Genomic DNA, 16,658 nt, shown 5'->3' on the forward strand with positions numbered 1-16,658 from the left:
GGAACGTGCACAAAGATACGCCTTCCCAGGAGAGGTGTAACAAGAGGAATCATCTTTATTTCTCCTTGTTATTTCCTCTTTCCATGTGACCTGCATTCTTCAGCACACATAGGGGAATATGCCTCTTCTGATTGTTTCTGTGCAGGAAGTGCCCCTTCCAGCACAAAAGCAATCCTGCATGCAGTGGAGGCACCTCCCACCACGTTGCAAGGGTGCCTGTGTTGGCGCTAGGCTCCCTAAAGGGTGCCAGCGCAGGGAAAAGGCCAGAATTTGGTATATTGACTTCAATATGGCCTTTCCCTGTCACACAGGGCAGCGCAGCAAGTTGACTTGCTCAGTGGCGTAACAATAGCCCTTGCAGTGAGGGTGGGACCCTAGCCCCAGGGGGGCCCGTCCGGCACTGTGCACGAACAGGCCTGAGAGCTCCTGACTTGGTCCAGAGCATGACAGGGGGGGGGGGCTCAATGGACTTTGCAGGGGGGCCTCCTCAAATGTATGTATGCCACTGGACTTGCTGTGCTGCGATACCCCCAGTATTTAAACATGTTATTTTGGCCCTGTGAAGTGGCTGAAAGGCACATGTAGGCGTCATCTAAATAGTAACAATGGGAAAGTCAATTCCTAATTATAAAACGTGTGTCCAGTTTTGATATCACTCACTAATATTTAAAATCTTTCAAATATATCCTTTTTTTTCAATAAAAAACTACAGAAATTAAAAAAAGAAAAGAAACATATATCCCTTCTGGACTGAACATCCGTAGAAATTCCGAGTATATTAATACCATAACATCCTTTTCTTAACCTGACTAAGATATGTTGCATTTCTGTCTGGGAGTCACACACACACACCTCTTAAAAGAGAAAGCGCGCTTAAATAAACATCATTAGCTTTGCGGCTCGTATTCTGTTTGGCAGCCTTGATTCACAGCTGCTCTACCGAGAAATGCCCGGCGGCTAGAGAGTGTTTAATGAAGGCGTACATCTCTTTCCAGTATTTCTGGTAAAACATAAGGCGGTGAGAAGCCCAAATCCCGTTTTAAGGTGAGCTACGGAGGATGGAATGTACAGAGCATGTTAACGTTGCATTTGTGGCATCCATTACAAAAGTGTGTTACTGTACACCGCACATCAACAGAGACATATAATATTCCATCACAGCTTGCTTCAACGTTCAATCTGTGGATTACACATTCTGGCCTTTTGGACAAAGAAGCGGACAAGCAAACTAAACACACCGATCATAACTTTTATGCAACCTCCATTATTACCAAAATCAGAAAAGCTAGATTATTAAAAATTCGTGGGATGCAACACTTTTCAGGTATACATTAATTTAATGGAAATTCCGCGTCCAGCGTGTTTTTGATTATATAGCGCTTGCATCCTGATTCTTTGCATGAATCGCTTTTAAAATTACTCATTTTTAAAATTACATAGCGTAGGTACACTCTATGGAGTTCTCAGTCAGTGCTGATTGCCCTACGTTTTAAATATTATTATGATCTCTCTTTGGCCAAGAAATAGATAAAATGAAATAATTCATAGACTTGCTTCAGAAAGTCTCTTTTTGGTTGCCAGCTTAATACCCGTTTTCCCCATTAAAGTCCTCGTCCTCCCCAGCTGTGGCTGCTGCCAGTGCCGCGAGAGCTTCCGCCACATCTGGGTCAATGTCCTCGTCCTCTGCGGCTTCCCTTCTTTTATACGTCTCAGTTGGTCCTTCAATCATATCGATACCTGCCAACCAGTTGACAGGACGTAAAGATTGGTCTAAGGCACGAAAATCTACTTTGGGATCCATTGATTCTATAGATTCCAAGCTATTACCTCTTGAATTATTGTGTCCAGTTGAGAGAGCCATGTTTCCACTTTTAACACTGTCTGTCTCATAGCAGTCATTTAGGTAATGAGTGTTCCGCTGTGAGACGGTGTCATTTCGTATGTCCAAAATGGCACTTTCTGTCAGAGAACTATTGCCTTCGATTGACTGGCAGATTTCGTCTTGAAGGCTTTCGGGCTCGTCTGAAACAAGTGTCCGATTCGTGTAGGTTTCCAGGTCAGGTTGTTTGCCTAAAAGGCTTTCTTGAGAGATGCCACTGGTGATGTGAAACTCCCTTCCAAGGTCAAGAACGACTCTATGGCCTTCTTCGCTGAATTCTTTGAATAGGCCGGTGTTGACATTCCCATGCATATATGAAGATGAGGTACAGAGCACACCATTTCCCTTAGAATCCCACTTCTCTGTCCCTTCACCGTCTGCATTTCCGTTGGCATCATGAAAGCCAAGGCATCCCTTGGTAATGTCAAGATTTTTTAAGCCTTCCGAATTCGGTTGAGGTTGGCGAACTTGTGGTTGTTGTTTTGAGTTCTGAATGTGGTTGCTGTGTTCGCTGTGTTTGTTTCCTTCATTGATGTTTCCATTTGGTGGGCCTTCCACTTCAAAAGCATAACTGAAAAAAAGAGCACAGAACATGTTAGTTACTCAGATGCATGATATATACATAACATACTTTCACTTTAAAGCAGTCATGCTAAGTCAATATCACTTCATGGTCAGGGCCATAACGCAGACTCCTGCAGTTCTTATGAGATTCAGTAACTATCAGTGACACTTTCGAGCAAAGAGTATAATGTGACCCAAGCTTAGCATTAGTCTCTGTCTAGGGCGAACATCTGTCCCCGGTAGGGACGGCAGAGAAACAAAAAATTAAACAGAGATTCCCTGCCTTAACCAGGCCTGCGCCTCCCTAGTTGGCAAAGAGTCAGATTCATTACATGATCAGATCATTCATGATTAATCGATAGTCTGTCCAGGTTCTCTTCAACATGGGACCCAAGGCCGACTACAGGATGGGAGAGGGGCCCAGAGGGGATCTTCTCCTCGAACAGTTCTCCAAGTAGCTCCCACTGTTACTGCAGTTTAGACTGACAAAGTTTTGCATTGTGTTTAGAGCTTTGTTTTGCGGCTGGACAGCCACATCTGTTTGATACTGTGATTTGAGCAGGAGGTGTTTTTTTTACATTAACTAGGCGGGTGTGGGGATTTGTGTTCTGGTCTTCAATTCTCTGAAGTTCGTTTGGCTTGCAAATGAGTTTCTATGATAGCAGGATATTTCTAAGTCATAAATGTATTGGGATTCCTATACCTCCCGTTGTACACCAGCACCATCTTGTGGCCTTTGAAAAACAAGATCAGCTTTTATGCATCTGTCCCAGCAAAGTGAGAAACTGGAACTGCACGAATTTCTCACATTTCAGGACAGGGTTCTTTTGCGTGACAATACAAGGCATTGCGGTAATGCAGGAAAAATGACTGGAAATGCGTTATTCTAACACGAGAAGCGTGGCACTTGGCAGGGCTGTTTTATGTTATTTGTTCCACACCACAGCCTCAACTTTTCACATGGCCTCATGGCTCTTTTCAACTGATAGAAATCTACACCCCCAACGTGCAGCTAGGTGTATTTTATTGGGCAAATAATTTGATTTCAAAATATCCCTATAGAAAGTAGAAGTTAGTGGTGCAGACATGGATTGAGAAGTGTGCACCTCTGGGTAGCTGCTAGGATTGAGAGAGCACATATTCCTGCTATTTCCAGATTTATCTCAGTGGGAATTGATCGGCTGCAGAAGATTTAAGGGTTATTTGAAGTAGATCACCCAGTCGACCCCAGCCGAGTGACCTAGTTCTTAGTTTGGGAGCTCCGGATATCTCCTCTAGTCGACCCCAACTAAGACTTTTTCCCTGTCCCTCTTTTGAGGAATTCTGCAGCATGGCACATACGGTGTCCTCGGGTTCTCCGCTCGACCCACTGTCTCCCGATTCTGGAAGGTTTTCCACGCGGAACTTTTCCAGCCTTTGTATTCCATCTGCCTCCAGTCTTTGGATCTGGCATCTGTTCCTGAGTGTTGGAAGCTAGCAGTAGTGTCACCTCTGCTCAAGAAACCAATGTTGGACCCGGCCTGTCTTTCCAACTATAGGCCAATCTCCTTGCTCCCTTTTCCTATTAAGATCATGGAAAAATGGGTGACCCGCTCACTTTCAGGCTTCCTGGAGGAAATCGGATGGTTCGATGAGACACAGTTCGGCTTCAGCCCTGGGCACGGGACGGAGACCGCACTGGTAAACGTACTGGACAATCTTCGTTCGCGTGTCGACAGTGGTCGGGCAGCCTTTTTAGTGCTGCTCGACATGTAGGCCGCGTTCGACACGGTTTGCCATCGGACTCTTATCAGGAGACTGGAGGAGTGTGGGGTCACAGAGGGAGCAAGAGACTGGCTGATATCCTATCTTGATAGCCGGCAGCAGTTGGTCTCGCTCCCCCCATTTCGTTCTGAGCCACGGAAAGTAGGGCAGGGGGTCCCACAGGGCTCGGCCATCAGCCCTATACTCTTTAATCTGTACCTCCGCCCCCTGGTCCAGCTTATAAAATCTTTTGGTGTCTCGGCTTTTAATTACGCCGACGACACCCAGCTGGTCTTTTCGCCGGAAGGACACAATGCGGTCCCGCTGGAGACATTTCATCGCTGTATGGCAGCCACAACGGATTGGCTACGGGCCAATTCCTTACAATTTAACAGCACAAAGACTGAGGTGCTCTTTTGCTCCATAGACCGGATCCCGCGGGTACTTCCAGAGAACTTTTGGCCTGCCACTTTTCCTGAGCCAGTGTCGGCCGCGGAATCAGCTCGTAATTTGGGGGTGATCTTCGGCCCAAATTTACAGCTTGACATGCACGTCAACAAAACCATTTCTACGTGCATGATGCTGCTACGCATGTTGCGTAAAGTTCTGCCCCTTCTCCCCGCCCAGGCCAGGCCGGAAGTAGTTCGCGGGACCATACTAAGTCGTTTAGACTACTGTAATGCGCCACTTCTGGAGGCCCCAAAAAATCTGCTGGGGAAGTTACAACGGGTGCAGAATATGGCCGCCAAGTTAGCTCTTTTCCGCCCTAACTTTAGCTCTTCTACTCTAGCACTAAGAGATCTACATTGGCTACCGTTACACCTGCGTGTACTGTATAAAGCGGCGTGCCTGGTGTTTAAGGCAGTACATCAACAGGGCCCAGTGCCCTTGCAGAATATGTTTGCCTGGTACTCTGCTTCGCGGCCCCTCCGCTCTTCTTCGGCACATCTGCTTGTGGTCCCGAGGTTTCAGAGAGTCAGGATGGGTGGCCGCTCATTTAGTGTTGCAGCGGCCAAACTCTGGAACTCCCTGCCACTCTCCTTGAGAAGCCACAGGGACTACTTCCCGTTCAAGAAAGCGTTAAAAACGTATCTCTTCCTAGAAATGTTTGAGCAGTGAAAAGTGTGACCGCCCGAAGTTCAAGCGCCAGGATGCCCTTTGGGTGACAGTACCGCGCTCTATAAGTACACCTACATACATACATACATAATATTGAAAAGTATTTCTGGTGAAGAGGAATGATCAGAAACGTCTTGTGTACAATACCGAGGAATTAAATTGAAGTTTATTGCCAAATGTCAGCCAATGAAGAGATCTAAATGCCAGCAAGAAGTTATCATATTGCATCCAAGACAGTAATAGTTAAGCGGACATTTTGCTATCTACATAGCCAGCTTGTATGTCTTCCGAGAATGAGAAGACACATCTTTGAGATTGTTTTAAAACATTCATTCATTGTCATAAAAAGCCAGAGTTGCAAGTCTGTCACTCTTGTGCTAGAAGGGAGTGTGATGGCAAAAACCTACAAGCATGGTCTCCAATTGAGAAAATGGTTTCAAGTTGAAACAAGCATTGGCAAAGCCAGTTAGTCTCATTTGGACAATGCTGAACATGCAATGCAACTTGCTTTACCAATGTTCGACCAACCATTTTAAAAGTAAATAAAGCAATGAAACAACATTGACTACCACTATTGAGAGAGGCAGCACTAGAAAATGCAAAGGAAAAATATCCAGTGTATCACCACAGTTACCATCCATTAACTGGCACACAGTGGAGGAACACCGACATGTTAGACAAGGAAATGAGAACATCCAGGGTATCATCAAGGCTGACAACCGGAGAGGTGGGGGGCGGGTGGGGGGAGTTAGGGAGGGGCACCACAGTAAAGAGTGAACACCATCTGAAAACCATGACATGCATTACCATGGAGGGATAAACAGTTGATAAAATGAACCCCTTCACTAAGGGGTCGGTCGGAAGAGCGGCGGGCACATGCTGGTGACGGAACCGCTCCGTCACCAGCGTCGGTTGCGCTGTGCTTATGACGGAGGGGTTCCGTCATGGCCCCGCCCGCTCAATAGAACGCTCCGCGCAGGCGCGGAATTCGCGCCGCGCATGAGCGGCGGGCGGGCCATGACGGAACCGCTCCGTCATCAGCACAGCGCCACCGAAGCTGATGACGGAGCGGTTCCGTCATTAGCATACAAGGGGTTAAACAAAATTAAAAAAAGTAGTTTCACACTGTCAGCAATGGAAGGCCACACCTAAGCCACTCAAAATAAAGGGTAAACAAGGTATGCTCCAGTGGATGGACAAACATAGAAGGAGGAAAACCAGAGATTGAGAAGAAAGCCACTGAATCATGTGAGTCATGTGAAAGGGCTGACTCTGTGTGGTAATGTATACAATACTACCGTATATTTAACAAGGACCCCCTGAGTTCATAGAAAATAGATTCCTAGACCAGGGAAAAGTAACCATTTGATATTTAACAATCTAGGCAACCATAAGAGACAGTCAAAGAAGTTTTAATAAATAGAAGGGAATTAAGCTACAAAATGTTTGTAAAGAAAACAATTTATTAAGAGTTAAAAAGAACAATATCACATTCACAGATTTAATATGTACGTTAAAAGAGTGTAGTTTAAACAAACTAGACTTAAAACAACAATCTATAAATCACATGGCATGAATCACAATGCAAATGAGAACATATATAAAGTTAAAAAACACTGGAAGTGGCAGATTGGTACTCTACGCGCGTTTCGGCGGCCAGCGCCTTCTTCTGGAGTAGCCGCAAAAAGTTTCTAAAAAAATAAATAAATATAGACAGAAATAAGGATTACACACATAGGTAAATGACTTTAGAACAAGAGAACAGTTTACAGATTTTACAGTAGCTTAAGAATTGAACCTTCCTATTTAAGATAGTCACAAAATAATGACAAATCTTAACAATTTTTTTTCATTTCCTTGTAATACTGACTAGTATGGAAAAGTAATACAAATTTACTTGAATAGACCCTGTGGGAGAGAATAGATAGGGGCAATGAACCCTCTTTAAGACCATGTAGATATTGATGGCATTTTAACAAAACTGGCAGAAAAAGATTAGAATGATAATCTATACTTACAAAAAGTTGTTGTAATTATGTAAGGAAAATACTTTTCTTTCTTAGTTTCTTTAGAGAGCGGTTCTAGCTGTCTGGTAACAAGAGTATAAAGAAAAATTTATTTTCTATATTAATCCTAGCTTTATGCGACATTGATATATATATATATATATATATATATATATTTTAGCAATTATAAGACACTTACATGATATGTAGATATAGCGTGTAAAGCTCAATGGCGACGTCTAGTCAAGATAGGAAATTAGTATTTTATTTCCTAGATGGACGGATTCCAAACAAGAAAATATCACGCTGTAAAATCACAAGAAATAAAAATGATATTTAGAAAAAAGGCCAGGTTTGTTATCTTGTTCTAGCCATATCATCATAGTTGAGCTATCTTTTTGTATTTTAAGGGTGATTTTATGAAAGGGTTCCTAGGCAGATTATCTGAAAGATTCATTGCTGGTTAGTATTGTTAGGTAATCAGTCTACAACTCATTTAAATCCAGGAGATGCAGGTATTGGAGTTTTTTAAAATTATTTATCACCCTTATCTTATTCTAAAGAAATTAAGCGAGGTAGCGAATGATAGAATCCATATTATTTTAGTTAGTGTAATGATCGGTTAGATACATTTATCTCAATTTGAGAGTATGGATAAACTACCAATCTATCATTATAATTATTCTATTTGGAAATTCGTGTTATTCTAATTATGTTGTTCTAAGGAAAATTTCAATGAGTTACCTGTATGAAAAAAAGGGTTAATAACTGATCCCGCCGACCGGAACCTCTTATTCATTCAAGTGAAGGATATACTTGGTAATTTAAAATAGCGAGATCCTCCTGATGTGGAGATATTTGGTAGAGCAAAACCCCTGTATAATTAGAAAAAGGTAATTTTAATTTATTTAAAAAGAGGGGAGCGCAAAGAAAGCGATTGAGGTTCTGTTATTTTAATATTCCTAAGAAAGGATATCACTATACATACATAATATTGTATGGGAACTCTTGTTGTTTTACCTCTAATAAGGTGGTTCTTCTTCCAATTGAGATGATTAGTTAAAGGTTATAATAACTCCCTGTCTATAAAATAAAAGAAATGGGAGATGTAGCTAATAGGTAAATTTAAGAGTTAGGATTGTGCTATTTAATCTAAAGGTGTACTTACCCAAAATGATTCAACAGGGCTCTCTACTTCCGGCGGCGGGACTCGAGGTTTGTGCAAGCGTGCACAAGCAGAAAGTGACTGAAAGTGGCTGCGCGGGTGTTTATATAGTGTTGGGAGGGGATTAGATGTGGCTCAGGTGTGCTTTACATAGAAGTAGAAAGCGGACTGGAGCCGCTGAAGAGATAGAAGTCCAGGGCAGACTACTGCCACCGAGAACAGACTCCATATTGCTGTTTCATGTGTTAACAGGGTAGGAAAGGAACAGAAAAAGTATATTTCAGTCCCAGCATTTTTATCGATTAGCGATTTAAAGATGAGATTTTTGAAATAAAAACAAAGGAAATTTTCAAAAGTAATTCGCTAATATTGGAATGGGCATTTGATAGGGAAAAAACCCAGTAATATACAATGGTATATGGAAATGAATGGAGGACAATTACGAACAAGATATATTTAATATAACACGGAAAAAGGAAAGGGGTTCTTCTGCTTAACAGTGGAACGGAGACTATAACCACTGGCAGATGTCTAGTAAGGTTATTTCTTGTGAGATGTGGGTTGGGATTACTGGGGGGCCGGAGGTTCTCTTGCTTAAACAGCTTGTAAAGCAAGGAAGAATTGGAAAAGACTCATTTTTGATAAAATTCAAAGGAGGGCCAGAGTTACTCTTGCTTGAACAGTTTGTAAGGCGAGGTAAGATTTAAAAAGGCTCATTATTGGTGGAATTCGAAAAGGGGGGGGGGGGAGGAAAAAATTATATAATGAAATAAATACAGGCCCTATAAGAATATAATATTCAATTATTAGGATAATATATTCTTTAGTCTCAACTTAAACTATACAGCTCATAATGGGAGAAAGAATAAAATGAATGGAACATAGGGAAATGGCTACTATATGGAATATATAATTTGCATCAAGGGAAAATCCTATTATCAGCGGATATACCTAACAAACAGAGGGTAACTTAGCATATGGCATGTTCCCATGGTATTTCGCAATTTAACCCCTGGCGGAAGGTGTTAAAGACAAAAATCCAAAACACCTCCCTTTTCTTTCTTATTACTGATCCTCCATTTGTGTCAGAGATGTGGATTTTTTCTAAGACTCGCCAAGAGAAGTCTTCAGCATTGTGCCCTTTTTTCTAAAAAGTGTTTTACCATAGGGACAGCAAGTTTTCTAGTTCTAATTGCAGAGCGATGTTCATTTAAACGTGTCTGAATCATACGGGAGGTTTCTCCTACATACCCCAGGAGACAGGGGCATTGTATAAAATAGATCAGGTTCGAAGATCTGCAATTGGACATTTCTTTTGCAGATGTTTTGTGTCCATTGTGTATAAAGTCTTCTCCTCTCAAAATGTTGGTAGAAGAGGAGCAAGAGGAACAAGGAAAAGTTCCTTTGATTGGATTATTTGTCACAATTGACCTTTGCATCAAGTTTCTTCCATTTGTAGTTTTATTAAAACGAGAGTGGACAATATATTCTTTTATGTTTTTGTTTCTCTTATGAGCGAAGAGAAGTTTGGCCAGTTTCTGTTCAGAGGGGCAATTGCTGTTTAAAATATGCCAATTTGAATTTATTACTTGTTTAATTTTGGCATCAATGGTGGAATGTTTTGTTATACAAACAATCTGATCTTTTGGATTCGGACGGTTGGTTATAAGTAAACAGTCCCGATCGTAGTAACGGGCACGCTTGTAAGAATGTCTCACCAGCCGGTGAGGGTAGCCTCTCTCAATAAATTTACTTCTCATGATTAAAGCTTGTCGGTCAAAATCAGCTAAATTGGTACAATTGCGCCTAACTCTCAGGAATTGGGAGAAAGGGATGCTGTCTTTTTGTGATCTTGGATGAAAGCTATTGTAGTGTAAAAGAGTATTCCTGGCTGTAGGTTTGACATGTAGATCAACAATCAGACTGCCTCTATCATTTATTATTTCTATGTCCAGGAATTCAACTTTGTCACAACTAATATGCGATGTGAAACGCAGATTGGGGTCCGCTGCATGCATCCATAGGATGAACTCATTTAGGGTCTCCCTCCCATCGGTCCAGACAAAGAAGATATCATCCATGTATCTAGACCAATGGGAGACGGACTCAAAGAAGGGGGCTATAGTATTGTCGATGTACCTATCCTCGAATGCTGCCATAAATATATTTGCAATGGATGGTGCCACCGAAGCGCCCATACTTACACCTTTGATCTGGTGGTAAGTATTGGATCCAAACTCAAAATAATTTTCCGTTAGGACAATTTCTAAGCATGCCATTAAGAAAGTTTTAGGGCAGGGTATATTGTGTAAGTCAATAAACCAGGAGGTAGTTTTCATTGCCTCTGCTAACGGAACATTACTATATAGGGATTCTACATCCATAGTAACGAGTAGGTCTTGGTTGGAATTGAAGGCTAATCACTCTATCTTTCTTATCATATCACCTGTATCACGAACATAGGATTTAATTTTTGGAATAAAGGGGCCTAGATAGTTATCTACATATTTTGATAATGGTTCTGTGGCAGTACCTATTGTGGAAATTATTGGATGATAGGGCGGATCGTGTGGATTCTTATGGATTTTGGGGAGCCCATATATACATGCAATTTTACCAGAATTATGATTGAGGAAGTCAAATTCCTTGATACTAATTAATCCGTCTTCAAGGGCTATTTTTGTCAAGGACAGTATTTTTTTAGATAGATTTGAAACGGAATACGATTGCACTGGACTATAGAATGCTCTGTCATCCAACATTTTAAGCATGCTTAATTCATATTGGGTGGTATCAATGAGAACGATACCACCTCCTTTGTCATAACTCTTAATCGTTAAATCTTTGTTAGAAGAAATGCTTAGCAGTGCTTTATGTTCTTCCTTATCTAAATTGTAGATAGGTTTAGGAATAAATCTAAGGGCCTGGTCTAGTTTTTTTAGGACTACCAATTCAAAAGTAGTTACCTCTGGTCCTAGTTGTTCTAAAGACGGGCCAAAAAAATTTGATAAGATTTGTCATTATTTTGTGACTATCTTAAATAGGAAGGTTCAATTCTTAAGCTACTGTAAAATCTGTAAACTGTTCTCTTGTTGTAAAGTCATTTACCTATGTGTGTAATCCTTATTTCTGTCTATATTTATTTATTTTTTTAGAAACTTTTTGTGGCTACTCCAGAAGAAGGCGCTGGCCGCCGAAACGCGCGTAGAGTACCAATCTGCCACTTCCAGTGTTTTTTAACTTTATATATGTTCTCATTTGCATTGTGATTCATGCCATGTGATTTATAGATTGTTGTTTTAAGTCTAGTTTGTTTAAACTACACTCTTTTAACGTACATATTAAATCTGTGAATGTGATATTGTTCTTTTTAACTCTTAATAAATTGTTTTCTTTACAAACATTTTGTAGCTTAATTCCCTTCCATTTATTAAAACTTCTTTGATTGTCTCTTATGGTTGCCTAGATTGTTAAATATCAAATGTATACAATACTGTCTAACTCAAGATGAACTTTTTGTAGCGATTTGGTTATATGCAGCTCCATTTCCGCCGATAAAATGCAGGTAATCTGTGAAAATAGCAATGTACTGATCCCCCTAGCGGGTAACTCAGGTCCTAGCAGTATGATTGCAATGCGGGTGAAAGTAGATAATATATGCGTTGAGGATGCAACTTGTTTTCAATTGAAAGATTTAAAAAAGCCTCTGGGGAGTACACTCTTCACATTCTGCAGTAAGCCCACACGAGCAGGGAAAGAAGCACTTATGGTTCAGTAAAAAAGGGAAAGGTGTTATTGCCTCCTCTTCCATCCAACAGGACAACCTCCTTTGGAAACCTAAAGTCACGATTGGAAAGCAATGAATTGGCATAGCTGTTCATTTATGTTACTCTACCATTGTATCATTCGACAACATCTGCACCCCATCTGGATTGCTCTTTTTTCCTATCTGTAAGAAGCAAGAAAAGACAAGAAAGACAATGTTTTACTACTTTAAACCAGTAATGTACATTATACATTTTTACCAATTTTCGTTTTTAAAAGACAGGTTGTCAATGTGACTACTAAACATGCAAAAATGTCACCTCGGCAGGGTAAATGATGCTGGTCACAAAAATATAATACAGAAAAATGCCCTGAATATTTTATCTGTCATCTAGAGGGAATGCCATGCAATGACAAAATACTAATAAAAGCAGTGAAACAGACAACTGAAGATGAACGCTGACACTTTTTATAGGTCTGAAATCGATCTTTTCATGCATGATTAGTTACAGAATGTAATGGTTCTCCAGTGGTATGCTCTCAAGATGTTGCAAGGAATTGGGTAGTTTGGTGGAAATACACAGAAGCGAGGAGGTAGTCATTGCTGCAGTTGAAATGGGTTTGACTATCCCCAGCTGATTTGGTGAAAGTGTTTACCTATAGCACCTAGGAACCAACAGTTGTGCTATAAACAAAGCCAAGCTTTCTGCTGCCATTCCTTCCAAAAACGATTAAGGACCAGATTTACAAAAAATTCATGCAACGAGGCACAACACCCAAATATGCTGCACTGCGTTGCAAGACAAGGAGGGTCAGGAGAGCGCCATATCTTCAGAGATATGGAACTCTATTTCCCTCTCTCTCGCGCCGATGCAGAATTTTGTTGCCAAATGCTACGCAAATACCTTTGCTCCTTAGTACAAGTGTGTGAACATGAGTCTAGCATAGGTTTTGTTCTGAAAAGTTCTCCAAACTAGGCATTAATTGGATAATAAAGAACAGAAGGGGTGCGGGCAGCCTTCCCAGGCACTGGGCAAAACCCCATCCCAGAAAGGGTGCAATAATTTTCCTAACACCCCCCCCCTAGGGAGTGAATTGGGTGCTTTACCCCCAGTCAGTCCCTGCCAGGGGGTTTGCGGGAAGGGGGTCAGAAAAACGCCTATACACCAGGAGAAAAAGTGGCAAAACAAAAAGGGATTGGGCGTCTCACTCAGGCATCGGGCCTTGCCCCCACACAGAGCATAACAGTCTTGCTGACCTCATGGGGTGAGAGTGGGAGGAGTTAACTCACCCAGACATTGGATCATGCCCCAACCCCAAAATAGGCACATCAGTCTTTCTGCCTCCCCCTGTGGGAGAATTGGGGCCTTTCCCAGAGGGCAGATTGGGAAGTTTAACCCCTCTTCTGTACCGCTTGGTGGGCAAAAAGCCCCCTAGACACCAGGGCAAAATGGCCCAAAATAGTAATCCACTTGTATGGCTGGGCCTAGTGCCTGTGACTGGAAGAGAGCAAAACAGGTACCACACAAAGTCAATATGGTCTCTCATGGTCCCCATATTGATCAGTTTCTTTCATAGGCACTAGCTAAAGCCAGACAAGAGGGGCACCATTTTTGGAGCCTGGCAATGCTGTATGATAGGTGCAACATGGGCAGGAAAACATAGCGTGATCCATGCAATCCACCACCCTGGTCACCCCTGGATGTCTAATTATAAACGTCTGGCTTTGGTTGGTATCCTAGTGTGGTGGCTATGCTCAGGCCCAAATTCCACAGCTGCCCACACTGTGCAAAAGGGTAATTTTCATGACAAAAATGCTATTTCCCATGTTTTGGGGGCTTTCCTGTTGCAAGGAATAGGCCCTGTCAGACAAGGGGTGCACCATTTGTTATAGGGAAAAGAGTGGGAACACAGAACAGTAGAAGATATGTTATCATCAATTTAATTTTGCTCAATTTTTGGCTTCTAAATGTAAGCTAGGGTGCAAGAAATAACTAATTTTCCAAAATGCACTCTGAACCACATGATAGTGTGGGTAACCCCAAATTCAGAGTTGTACCAACGGCCACTATTCCTAAACTGAGGATCATGTGATCATTTAAAAAATACATAGATTTGCTTCATACCCATTTGTCATTCATTTGACTATACCTTATGAATTGCTGCTTGGTTGGTACCCAATGAAAAATCATTTTAAGCTTGAGCTTAGTTGTTGGTCCTTGGTATTGCGAGTTTGTGGATGAATAACCAATGTTATATACCGCTGTGACCAGAATAGCCTGACAGACATGCAGGATATTGCTGTTGTAAATTAGCCATTTGGGCAAAAATATTACAGATGAAAGGAGAGTCCGCTATTTCTATTTTTTTACATTCTTTATGATTGCAACTATTAGTGTCTTTGGGAATACCTTGACCGATCTAGACAAATGACCCCATGCTGAATTCAGAATTTTGTCTAGTTTACGGAAATGTGTAGCTTTCAGAGCTTATCCATGGGTTTCACACATAGTACCACCGGTGCACAGACATAATATCGACTCCAAAATATCGTTTGGACAGAATATCGAGTTTTAAATATCGTTTGGACAAAATATCGACTAGACAGAATATCGACAGCCAAAATATCGTTTTTAAGGTAAGTGAAGTAATATCGACTGTAAATAATATAGACAGTGAAAATATCCAAGTATATAATCTAGATAGTAAAAAATATAGTTTTTAAAATAATATTTAATTATTTATAGTGTTTTTATGTAATAATATGTGTGAAAAGTGTCATTTTATTTTATAATTATTTTTAATTAATGATTTTTTTAATTATTGTGTAATTTTATTATGTAGCGGGTTGTGGGTTTATAGGGGAATAGGGTGGGAAGTAATTTAATTATAATTAATTAAATATGTAAATTCATTAATTGGTAGTAATAATTAATTAATTGGTAATTAAATAATATATGTTAATTATTTAAAATTTAATTGGTAATTAATTTAATTTAATTGATTAATTTCTAAATATGTAAATTAAAATAATGTATTTTCTGTAGCGGGTTGTGGGTTTATAGGGGAATAGGGTGGGAAGTAATTTAATTATAATTAATTAAATATGTAAATTTATTAATTGGTAGTAATAATTAATTAATTGGTAATTAAATAATATATGGTATTTAATTAAAATGTAATTGGTAATTAATTTAATTTAATTGATTAATTGCTAATTATGTTAAATTAAAGGGGTCTTTTTAGGGTTCAGGGTCAGTTTTTAGTTTTTGGGTAAAGGGGTATTTTTAGGGTTCAGGGTCAGTTTTTAGTTTTTGGGTAAAGGGGTATTTTTAGGGTTCAGGGTCAGTTTTTAGTTTTTGGGTAAAGGGGTATTTTTAGGGTTCAGGGTCAGTTTTTAGTTTTTGGGTAAAGGGGTATTTTTAGGGTTCAGGGTCAGTTTTCAGTTTTTGGGTAAAGGGGTATTTTTAGGGTTCAGGGTCAGTTTTTAGTTTTTGGGTAAAGGGGTATTTTTAGGGTTCAGGGTCATTTTTGGGTTTTTGGGGTACATATACAATATTGCCTATTATTTAATTAAATTTTGTTACTATATATATATATATATGTTTTAAGAAATATGATTAAAAAAATATTATTTTTTTACTTTCATTAATTATTTAATTATTAAAAGTTATTTTAAGTATTGTTAATTATATTTTAGTAATTAATTTTTTATATTAATGCAATTAAACATTGTTTTTAGTAAAGTCGATATTTTTTACAACAATATTTTTGTAAACGATATTTTGTACTCGATATTTTTGTACTTACCTGTTTGTACATACAAACTCGATATTTTGGTTGTAGATATTTTTTCCTCGATATTTTGGGTAGTCGATATTTTGGTAGTCGATATTATTTCAGTGATCCAGTACCACCACAACCTGCAAGTAGGTTGAAACCATAAAAAGTAGAACAAAACTTGACTTCTGCTTAGAAAAAATGCAAAAACTGTGGTATAAAATCTTTCTTTACAAATCTGCTTGTTCTTGAAGGTTAGGAGATGGGGATCTTAGCACAGTAATCCTTTTGTAGATGCAAGTTTTGGAAAAAAAATGCTCAGCACTTTTTTCTCATTTGTGAAAAAAAGAAGGTATATTTTGGGTATTTTCATGGTTCCCACTAGAGAAATCCATAAACCCGGGGTACTCCCAGCATGTGGAGAAAAAATGAGGCAATATTGAGCTGTGTCCCTTTTTGTGGGAAAATAATTATGAAGTGCCCCAAACATCAAAAAAGCGCTCAGCCCTGTGGTGGGATTATCCTCAACAGCTAATGGTTAACATTCATAGCTGGCTGGGCACAATTGTTGTTTCCTCTCTCTATTCTATTCAAGACATTGCTATGATGCACCTATCCTCCCATCTTAAACAAACAG

General features: G+C 40.0%; 1 protein-coding gene across 6 annotated transcripts in view; it reads right to left on the reverse strand.

Moving 5' to 3' along the window:
- Positions 1-1,235: 1,235 nt before the first annotated feature.
- Positions 1,236-16,658, reverse strand: part of PGCKA1 (PDCD10 and GCKIII kinases associated 1) — a 282,865-nt gene continuing 267,442 nt past the window's right edge. For 4 of the 6 annotated variants that reach the window (XM_086963997.1, XM_086963994.1, XM_086963995.1 and 1 more), the window contains 2 exons: positions 12,372-12,425; positions 1,236-2,450 (listed from right to left, as the gene is read on the reverse strand). In XM_086963997.1, the coding sequence (XP_086820123.1) occupies positions 1,583-2,450; positions 12,372-12,403 (900 nt within the window). In that variant the 5' untranslated portion in view covers positions 12,404-12,425 and the 3' untranslated portion in view covers positions 1,236-1,582. The remainder of the gene's footprint in view (positions 2,451-12,371; positions 12,426-16,658) is intronic. The other 2 variants (XM_086963999.1, XM_086963998.1) reach the window with 1 other exon arrangement.

Source organism: Lissotriton vulgaris, chromosome 3_2 (assembly GCF_964263255.1).
Source record: "Lissotriton vulgaris chromosome 3_2, aLisVul1.2, whole genome shotgun sequence".
In the NCBI taxonomy this organism is placed as follows: Eukaryota; Metazoa; Chordata; class Amphibia; order Caudata; family Salamandridae; genus Lissotriton; species Lissotriton vulgaris.